The sequence below is a fragment of the Homalodisca vitripennis genome, chromosome 8 (assembly GCF_021130785.1).
Source record: "Homalodisca vitripennis isolate AUS2020 chromosome 8, UT_GWSS_2.1, whole genome shotgun sequence".
NCBI classification, from domain to species: Eukaryota; Metazoa; Arthropoda; class Insecta; order Hemiptera; family Cicadellidae; genus Homalodisca; species Homalodisca vitripennis.
In genome coordinates this window covers 104,075,811-104,087,275 of record NC_060214.1, presented here as the reverse complement: position 1 = coordinate 104,087,275, position 11,465 = coordinate 104,075,811, and the positions used below count along the sequence as shown (strand labels likewise).

Below are 11,465 nucleotides of genomic sequence, written 5' to 3'. Positions count from 1 at the left end.
TCAACTACTTCTATGGTATTGAAACGTGTAGTTCATAGGTACATTAAGGATAACATTAAACTAAAATTACAAAATAGCCATCGTTTACAGTCTATTCTTCGCGGCTAAAATAAAAATTATATAAAACAGGTGCAACACTTTTTAAGATTTAAAAACTTAATCCAAACTTATTAAATACTACAAAGTAATGTGTTTCTTTAAAGGTTTTTGTTATAAAACAACCTTTATTATTTTTCTCAATTAAATAGTTGAATTACTTAGTCAAATCCCGATATTTAACACATATTAGCAATGAACACTTAGAATGCAATAAGCATTCAAATTTTTTTAATGGAAAACTGAGTAGGAGAAATGTTTAGATGCTAGAGAGGGAAAATAGTTTTTGGTGAAGTGGTAGCACTGACGACGCTTGCCCCTCATAACCTATAATTCCTTCTATCGCATACTCCTCATTATCTACAACTCCAAACTAGTATAAAACTAAGCCGGCTGCTTTGTCGCAACACTCCAGTTTATACATTGTTGCTTCGTGATTATTGTTATCAGTTTTAATTTTCGGTAAGTTGCACAATAGTATCTACTAGAATTAGTTTTTATTGATGTAAAGTACATGCAGAATTCTAAATATAAGTTGTAGGCATTATAAAAATTTACATTGTTATTTATGACTTTTGAACGTTTGAATTTTTATTTATTGAATGTTTATACAATTATTGTATTTTTATTATTAGACCTACCAACCTATAAATGACAGTTGTATCTGTTAAATTCGTAAATTTTGCCACCACTATAATAGGAAAATTTAGATAAATAAAACACTTAAACATAGACATGAAATAAATAACAACGTGTACTCACACGTGATCTCATTTTCATATAAACTAAATAATAGACACCTTGGAAATATTTTATGACATGAAATATGGTTTGTTAGTTTTAAGGTGGTTTTGAAATATTTTTAAATCTTCGCATTTTTTAGAGTGAATACGTCTCTCTGTTAGCCTTTTTCTAATGAGCTCTTTTCTCTTCAACACTCATTCACAATTCACAATAATCTCTCAAGGTAATAATTTTGGGATTGGAAAATATCTTTCATATTAAATTTATAACCTTTAAGATATTTTAATTGAATTCATAAAAATCATGAAACTTATTGATAAATCCAAGTAAAGTCATTTAAAGTAGAAACTCTAAGTAAATTCGTCATCAGGCCAAAATAGTAAATTTAAATAGCTGAAAATTAAACTTTTGCAGTATTTACATGAATTGCCACTTCGGTGACATATTTGTATGTATTTATGAAATGTTTTGAACAAATAACAAGTTTATCGATTTTTTTTTTCAAAATACATCCTTCCCTGGTGCTATAGCTCCTGTACATGCTGTAAAACTTTCACGTTTTAATCTTCAGCCGCTTTTATTCGGTCTGATTACAAAACTACGTAAAACCGTCACTTTAAAATCCTGTAATTTCACGTGAACAGACCCCTTTTTTATTTTTCTGTATTTAAGGCAATTATCTTAAAGAGCTATGAATTTAACAAAAAAGATATTTTCCAAACACAGAATCTACTAAAACTACAAATGCACTAGGACACCAAGTTGAGTGACTAGGTTGTCAACACATCTCCATTATATAAATAAATCATGATTGCTTAAATTATTTATTTATTTTTCAGATATTTACAATGCCTCTGGTATTCTACTGGTTGGAGCCCAGCCCCCCAGTCCGCGCAGTCAACCTCATCATACATGCTCTAGATCTACCTGTTGAGTACAGAGTTGTTGATCTTTACAAAAAAGAGCACTTAACACCTCAGTATCTTAAGGTTCGTAGCCTTTAGGAGATAAAAAGTTTAATATTTGGTAAAGGATAAAACTACACTTATTAAATTATTATACTTTTATGTTTCCACATTTTAACACCCAACAGCCATAAAGTGAAGTTAAACCAAGACAAGCAAGTTTAGAAAATTTAGGCTTCTTTTAGTGCTACAAATCCGTTCCGTTATTCTTGGTATGTTGGGCTTTCTGGGCAGGGTATAAGGAAATGGAGAGTTCAAGTGATAATAATTCCTACCACTGATGATCAAGAACGAAATAGTGAAATGATTATGCAATAGAGAGTTTTTCACCTCACAATGGATTTTCTACCAGAGGCACAGTTTTTGCTGGTAAAGTTTCGCTGCTACGGATAAGATAAGGAAATAATATTTGAATGTATTACTATTGTGGTGCCCCTGGTACTCTACGATCAGTTCCGGTTACATTCAGACGGATCGGTAAAAATTTCCATTGACGAGTTCTCTAGAGAGTACCAACTTGGAACGTTGATAGGTTGGTAGAGAAGATGATTTTCCTCTAACCTTCACCGACCTTGGGCATACGCGGAAACTCTTCTCAGTTAAATGTAAGGCTTCACTTCACAAATTAAAGGTCTTAGTAAGCAAACCTTGGTTGTTGCAATGAGTTTACTTTCCTAGGACATAATTTCTTACTTACTAAAAGAACGAATTGCAGTCTTATCTTACATACTTTTGTCAATTACTTTTATAAAATAGAAGCAAATTAAATGTAATCTGTTTGTTTATTATTTTATTTGGTAAGTAATACTCGAATTCACAGTATATAATAATGTTTGGAAAAGCCAATCATTTTTAAGTTAATCATGACAAGTTAATTAAACATATAATATTTATAAGATAAATTAATTACATCCCTGCAGTTACATAATTTCGCAATGTAATGTTCTTCTGGTCATTTACAAATTACTATTTTATATAACATGAAAACTCGTGGTTTCTATCCTAAAATAAACATTGCACATAACTGTTAAGATTCTAAAATGCTAGATTATGGGAAATAAACAAGACATAAACAAATAATATAAACATGTAAATGTAAATATAAACAAATAGGTACTCAAAATCATGATAAGAAGTATTATAATGATTTAGCCTTGTAAATAGTCTTGTAAATATGAATATTTAATCAAAAATACTGTAAAGAATTCATTTTTATTGCCCATTATCCAAATAAAGATTGAAACATTCATTTAACATTTCAGTTTTTCTTTCCTATTTATATTCGTTTTAGAACTATAAATAAATGTAAAATTGTGTACTCTGGTTGAGAACTAGCGAAGCTATAATCAAGGGGTAAGAAAAATTTCATATTTGTTTATTTGTCTAACTGTCCGTCTCTCCACATAGTTTAACCAAAATGAGCTGACCATTACTTCAAATTTCCATGAAGCATCATCGGGTTTGATAACGGCGCATGAACTCCATGTTATTTAGCTTATAATGTTAGTGAGTATTATAAATTGGTCTTTTGGGTAGCTATGATGGTAGTAAGAATAGCGGCATAAATAAACTGTGTACAATCATATGACGTTTTTAACATGTTACATAGTAAAACATGTAACCTAAACATTTTGCATTCAAACTCAGTGTAGTCTATTACCCGACATGTAGTATGGAGCATTTCTACCTTGTACTGTTCAAGAACAAACCAAAAATATCTCCATTAAATTGACTGTCTTTTATACATACATACCTATTCAATTACAACAAAACTTGTTTTATAATTTTACAACTTTTGTATGCATTTTTTAAAATTTTCTTTGAAGTTTTGTAAATTTTATTGTTACTGACTAATGAATTCGATATAGCTCTATTTTTTCGTTAACGCCAAAGGAAATAGGTATCATAGGGTTACGTATTTTTCGCGTTTGTCACAAAATTTAAATAATAACTTCAGTTAGGATTTTAATGTACTTTAATATTGAAATACGTAGCCCAGCTTTACTAGTTAAAACTTCTAGATTCTGACTTGTGACTCTTAGTTCTAGGAATACCCATTATCTGATCCATTATTCCACCTAGGATCATTTCACCCGTTTCAACTACATCATATTGCACAATAAGTATATAGAAACAAAAAATAACATATATTTTTTATATATTTGCAATATAAAAATTTGCATATTATAAGGTGACTTTAGTTGTACTTTCGAATTGTATGTACTTAATTAATAAAATACATTATACACTAAACATTATGTAAAACTCAATTATTTTTTATAAGCATGATTCAATGTAAATAAAACAGAAAAATTGAAGAGCAGTACAAGAAAGTTATCAAGCTGATAACCTTTGGTTTTCCATTTGTTAATAAACCCAATGTTATCACATGTCATTAACCTTAGCACTCTTTATCAAAGCATTTTAAAAATTCAAATATTGTGTTGAGTTAAAAATGTGGTTTTTAAAATTCATACTATTATAGTTCTGAATTACTTAATTTGATGTAATTTATTTTTGCTTAATTTAAAGGTTCTTTGAATAATATTCTATCACCTCCTTACAGAAATTCCTTCAGACAAAAAAAAGATTCTTAACTAAAGAAATATAGCTATATTCCTTCAGGAAGTATATAGCATAAAATATGACATGAATCAAAAAATTACTTTCCACAGATTGTAGGAATTCATTCAATTTAATCTTAACAAGTCCCATCGACCAACTATTTAAGAGGAACTGTTGATCAAAGAACATTCTTTCGTGAGTAGACTGATTCACAAGATTAATTTATTATCAGTTATAAACATATTTTTCATCAAATAGAACTTTATTATCACCAACTTTTAATTAATGGAAACTCTATCAGGATACAGGTGGGAGTCTGGCCATTTGTGGTTCTGATTGAGTGGTTTAGAACTTTAACAAGATTACCTAGATTAGAGGTCTTGTTGAATGAGATCATTAGGAGCTTAAAGATTGTATACAACTCTCTAATCAAAACGTACTCGTACCATATATATGAAGTATTCATTTTAGATCTTTGACAGTATTTTAACAAAGAGCCGTTAGGTACAGTGCTGATAAATAGAATATGAGACGATGGTCGGTTTTTAGGGTCTACGTGCGTGGTAAAGTAAGGAAAGATGTACAGATATACGTGTTTCTAAGGGGGCATTTCAGATGCAGCGATGCCAAGCACTTTAGAAAAATGGTTTGAAGATTGCAAGGAAGGTCTGCTGATTATTATTTGAGTCATTCAGTCTGTAGGCTAATAACTTATAGCTATTATTTTACAAAAAAATTTAACACTACGTATCGAGGATTGAAATCTTCCTTCCTAATGAGTCAAAACCACTAATACATAAATGTTTACATAGCATTGTGGTGACGAACTTAGCCCCATTTTGAACTACAATTCATAACAAATTTGTGTCTACATTCAAAAACATGCAATTCCTAACAGCTAAAAACAACAGCATTAAGTCTAGACTGCTGATAATTAACCAAAGCAATGTCATTGGTCAGAACCCAGAACTACACATGTCGCATGCCTTAGGGAAATTATAAGACTTCGACGTTTTGTATTAGGGGTTTTGACACCTGAGTAAGAGATTTAATCCTCGAAACGTGGTATTGTAATTTTTTAATATTTAGCGATAGCATAAGTCTGAAATCCTATTATACTGTGAAGTTATCCATCACTAATACCAAGCTTTAAACGAAGAACTTATCGACTGAATGACGATCTGATTTGGTTCAGATAACAATTATTTTATATTTATAATAGGAATTATATGAGTATCTCATGAAGACGCACTTGTATAAATTTGCTCCAAAATTGATTCAAACTTCGTACTTTTTCTACAAAATTATTTCCTAACTTCATTGAGTTAACGCTGTGAGTAGTAATTATTAAATAGAATTGCAACATGTAAATTGAGGGCGATCATGTAGTTACCGTACTTGCGTTTTTGACGCCATACATCAAGGATGTAAATTTTCCTCAACACTGCAGTTATGAAAACATTTGCAGGAGATAGAAGCAACCCTGTCAACATTACTTGTAATAACAATCCAACCACACACCTGGATTGAGTATCAGACTACTAAATAACATAGATTAGGTACGAATTTGTTTTTTACTGTGTAATGGCGTTTGAGCCAAAGTTTCAAAAAGTAATTTAACTATTCAACTCTTAATAATAATACAGGTACATACACGTATTATTTATATTATTAATCGGCATAATACCATTTCTTATAACCTATGAAATCCCTTTACGCAATACAAAATTGTATTTATTCTAAAAAAAAAAACCGTACCACCCTTTTATACCGTAAAAATGATTTATAATAGTAATGCAATGGTTTATTTTGTTTTTTCCAGATGAATCCACTCCATACCGTTCCATTAATAGATGATAATGGTTTCTACCTATGGGAAAGGTGAGAATACTACAGTATGTTATACAGAAATCAACTATTATCTAATGATAAAATGTTTTTCTAAAACTAAACGTTCGATTCATTTCATAAAGAGATAAATAAATATATTAATATTTAACTGTATTATTTGTTGCACTACGTTGTTCAATGATTCCCGTTAAACTCTAATCATACTAAGATTTTCACGCATGATTTTTTTATCCCTACGTTATCTTTTAGCTTGTTATTACATTTTTTAAGCATTATTATTATCTTTTAGGGTATGTATTACAATGCAAAATGCGCTTTACTTCTAAAATGAAGTACTTAAAACATTTCAAAATAATAAAATTGATAGAAGTTTAACAATTTTCAGACAACTTAATTTACTTCCCCCGAGAACAGTTTGGTATAGTTCCCTTTCGACATGGGTATTTAATCCTTACCAATGTATGTTCTAGTCGAGCAATCATGACATACCTGGTGTCCAAGTACGGCAAGGACGACTCTCTCTACCCGAAGGACCTCCAGAAGAGAGCCATCGTGGACCAGAGACTTCACTACAGTAACGACGTCTTCTACGCCGTGAGGGAGCTTACGGTGAGTGAGCAGCACATGTATTACAAGTATATCAAGTAAGGTTTTGAACATCTTTTGCAAAATTGTATTTATACATGTTTTTAATTTCAGCAAGGCATAGCCTTTTATGAAAAACCACCTACACCTGAACTGCTAGGAAAGATTGAAGAAGCCCAAGAGAACATAGAAAAGCTTCTCAAAGGTCACAAATTCATGGCAGGTGACACGCTAACTGTTGCTGACTACGGTTTCATCACACTTGTTGATTTAATGGAGGTAAGCTGCACTGGATAAACAGGATGTGTTAAGATTACATTATTGAATTCTTAAACGTATATTTACTATTGCCTAATTAAGTAAGCATTATAAAGCATGTAAAATAGTCGTTAGTTAGGCTACTTTATAAAATTATGCATTAATACACTAAACTTGTCATGATGTTATTACGAAAACTTTGTCAAGAATTATTTAAGCCTAGGGTGTATATATTTGCAACCTCTTTTTTTATCACAATACATAAAAAGTATTACATTTTTAAAAACATTCTAGAGTAATAACAATAAGAGCTACTTAGTTCCGTGCATAGCTCTTAACTTACAATTATTAATCTTTCTGAAGACAGCCAAAGTTACACAAATTTCTAAAAAGGCAAACCTTTACATCTCAAACTACTACCGTTCGATTTACACTCTTCCTGTTTTGTGTAAAACTTTTGAAAAAGCTTTCAATGCACAGTTTGGAAAAATTCTGGATAGTTTCATAATTCTATGTCTTGAACAGGACATTGTGAAATATTATATTAAATTATAGTACACTATAAAGGAAATAAGGATTTGCTTTCAGAATTTTCAAGTTAGGGTGAGAGAGGATATGATTACAGAATAAGAAGTTTTTTGTTTGATAAAGGAATAACATTAGGATTTCAATTCAGCGTAATATTTATACAATGGAGAATATCCAATGTACTGCTTGCGATAATGAGGCTATCGTGACAGATTAGCTCAAAACGGATAAAGTGTTTTGGATAGATTTCCTGCCACCAGGCAAGTACTGCAAGTTATGTCTTGTCCTCCTCCTTTCTTCTTCGTTATCGTTTCACTCCCAGAAGTCCCAAATACAAGCTACATCTTTCAATGCTACTTTCAGTAACTCTAAAACTATATTCCCTCTTGTTTTATTGGATTGTATTGCCGTTAATTAAAACTATCCTATTCAGAAGCCAAGTTTCTTTTCGAGGGAGGGGATGATTTTCTGAAGAAAATTTGAAGCGAATTACATGGCAGTTAAAATAATACGATTTTTAATTCAGCGTTATTTGCGTAGGTCGGGGATAAAAGACGGATAAAAAATCTTTGCTAAATTTACTATCAGATAAAATTACAGATACCTTTGAGTTACTTTGTTTGTCGTTCTTGATGGTTCTGCTCAACAATTCGTGACACTAAACTTTCTCCCTCGTCCTCATCTTCACAGCAACTAACTTTAAACTCTGTTTAGACACTTTTTTTAGATTTAACGGCATTGTTGGTTACCCTTACAGTATTAAATAACCCACTATCTCAAATCTCCATCTTGATAAAAATATATATGCAGTATTAAGTAATGCATTATAGTACTTATTATTATTCAAATCGTTAATAATACCAAATGTTAGTATCACTATTAATAGTCAACATTACCAAATCTATAACTTACCAGGAAAACATATCACTAGTAAAGCATGAATAAAAAAGTGTCACAAACTGAAAAACCTGAACCACTGGTTGATGATAAAGTTTTGAAAACAAAACAACCTTATAGGAACTTAGTGGTTTATCGGTTACGGCATCCCACGCCAAGCGCCGCCGCGCCGTGCCGCTGTAATAACAAGCAAACATATTGATTATCGCTACTGCATTCCTCATTAGTTCCTAGATAAGAACGCCGGACACATTTATGAGTACCACACGCTAATGATGGCATTCCGTAATAAAATTACTTTAGAAATTACGATATTATTACCAGGGTATTCCTTGTTGCGTTATAACGACTTTAATAATATTATAATAGATACTTGCTCATGTAGATATACATTATCAACGTCTGTATTATTTTTGTACTGGCTATATTTCCAAGCGTTATCCAAATTTATTTATTTTAAAGTAATGACTATTATATTTATTATACAAGGTGTTTGAAAAGTCTGGGTACGGCTTAATATTTTACAAACCATAGCAGATAACATTTTTGTAAACTTTGCACAGTGTCATATGGCTATGTAAACTATTTTGCCTTGCTATTACCATGACATGCCGACATGCCATCCATGGGGGGACCGCCCACAGAGGAAAACATGGAAATCTTAAATTAAAGCATGGGTCGAGTGATACCTCATTTGAAAGAATTTACTTAGTAGAGTTGAATGCCGCAAACCGCATCTTAAAAGGTTTATCCAATCAGAAATGGCGGGTTGTTTTAGGTACACATTGTGAAGTACATTATGCGCTGCCATTTCTGTCTGAATCGTCGTATTCTGATGCAGTAGGCGGCGTTTCACTCTACTTACAAATGGTTTCACTGATTAGTATTTATAAAAAATAACAAAAAAATTTAATTCATAAATTAAGTGGTAAGTTAAATATTTCACCAACAAAGAACAATGGTAGAACTTAATTAATTCATAAACATAAAGACGACGAATTCATTTTAGTTTTATTTATTGTGTAAAAAATGTATGACATAATTTGCTAATTACAAAAGGTCAGTGAAAACACATCGGTTAGTAGAGACTACCGCATCAGACGATTCAGACAGAAATGGCAGCGCATAATGTACTTCACAATGTATTACCTAAAACAACCCGCCATTTCTGATTGGACCCGCCAAATCACTCGACCCATGCTTTCATTTAAGATTTCCATGTTTTCCTCTGTGGGCCGTCCCCCCATGGTTGGCATGTCATGGTAATAGCAAAGAAAAATAGTTTACATAGCCATATAACACTGTGCAAAGTTTATAAATGTTATCTGCTATGGTTTGTAAAATATTAAGCCTTACCCAGACTTTTCAAACACCTTGTATATTTTTAACTCTATATCTATTATACAGGCTGTAAATTAAGAAATTAAGTCCTGATACGCCTTGGAGTCGGATAACTCAATCAGTCGATAACAGATTGAGTTATAGACGTAAAGTCTTCATCATACCTATTAAAATAATATTTTGGACTTTTTGATAAATATATTTTCTCCCTGTTTTCAAAGGGGAAAAAGAGGGGTCGCTTTCATTTTCAAATTTTTTGTACATTTTGAAAATACAATCCCTATATTGTGACATGTCATTTGAAAAGTAAATTAAAAGGAAATAATGATATGAACAAAACTTCTCTACGATGATCCTAGTAAAAGTTATGGGCAAACAACTCCTTACATCTAAGGGTATAAATTAAGTCCTAATACGCTTGGATATATTCCAAACATATAGAGATAACAATGACCTTCACCAGACTTAAAAAATTACTTTTATGGGTTTTATTATATTTTCAAATTCCAATCCTGTTCAAATTTGCATCTTTTGAAATGTCATTTGATAGGTATATTTAATGGAAACACAATGACACTAAGAAAACATCTCTACGCTGTTTCTAGCAAAAGTTAGTTTTTCAAAACTTATATGAAATTAAATCTTAAAATATCGGTTGGGGAAATTAATACCTTACTGTCTATCACAGGTTATGCTCTTCCTTTTTTAATCGCACCCTTCATCTCCTATTCTCACTATACCTGCTATATGTTTTTATATGACAATACTCTAATAACATTATGACTGAACATTTTAATAACTTACAAACTTCGAAAACAAACATAATGTTCATTTTCAATTTTAAGTAATATTTTACTCTGTGCGTTTTAATGTTTTACAGGTTTACTGCCCACCAGGAAATAAGTACCCCCTTACCAAGGAATGGTTCAGTCGTTGCAAATCGACCATGAAGAATTTCGAAAAGGCTAATAAGAATGGAGCCAACATGGTGTTAAGTAAAGTTAAAAGTTTCTTAGGTAAGGCTTGAATTTCCCATCGCTAAGTTCAATATTCAACTAAAGATCCTGCTAATTATAATGTTTGATTTATAACCGTCTATTATGTAAAATTTCAAAATATACGCTATATATTAAGTATAATTTATTTGTGTTTTTATTACATTCATTGTTGTTACAACTGTTAAGAAAACTACTAAAAATACTTATAGAAGCTCTTTTATATCATACTGTGATTACAGTACAAAATCTATAAGATTCTACACTTACCTGCAACGTAGCGTAAGGATGTGGCTCTCTTAACAAAATGTCACGCGTTTAATTGTTGGGGACATCAATGAAAATTTGCAAATGTGTTTGAACACTTTTTTCTTAAAAACATTTGTTTGATTCAAGAAATAATTCAGATATTGAAACATTCCCTTTAAAAGTGACATAAATAGATGATATAATATTATTTAAAATGGACTTTTCCTTTTCTATGCTATAGGTCTTCCAAGTTGATTATTAAAGGATTTATTTCAGAGGTTGAAACCATTTTTCCTATTAAAAGTATAATCCTTTGAAATTTATTAAAAAACTTTAGATTGGAATATAATACGAGGTCTTTTAATTAATTTTAATAATCTTCAGTTTTTAA

General features: G+C 31.0%; 1 protein-coding gene across 1 annotated transcript; it reads left to right on the top strand.

Annotated features, from left to right (window-relative positions):
- Positions 1-411: 411 nt before the first annotated feature.
- Positions 412-10,969, top strand: LOC124367834 (glutathione S-transferase 1-like). Its single transcript, XM_046824978.1, has 6 exons — positions 412-558; positions 1,680-1,829; positions 6,193-6,251; positions 6,692-6,830; positions 6,921-7,085; positions 10,711-10,969. The coding sequence occupies exons 2-6, from the start codon at positions 1,689-1,691 to the stop codon at positions 10,855-10,857; spliced, it is 651 nt and encodes a 216-aa protein (XP_046680934.1). The 5' UTR covers positions 412-558; positions 1,680-1,688; the 3' UTR covers positions 10,858-10,969.
- The last annotated feature ends 496 nt before the right edge of the window (positions 10,970-11,465 follow it).

Bases quoted from the DNA above. Each gene is read 5' to 3' on its own strand.
- LOC124367834 (XM_046824978.1), top strand. From the start codon at position 1,689: ATGCCTCTGGTATTCTACTGGTTGGAGCCCAGCCCCCCAGTCCGCGCA. The intron at 1,830-6,192 runs GTTCGTAGCCTT...TGTTTTTTCCAG, and splicing joins TAACACCTCAGTATCTTAAG to ATGAATCCACTCCATACCGT. The intron at 7,086-10,710 runs GTAAGCTGCACT...AATGTTTTACAG, and splicing joins CACTTGTTGATTTAATGGAG to GTTTACTGCCCACCAGGAAA.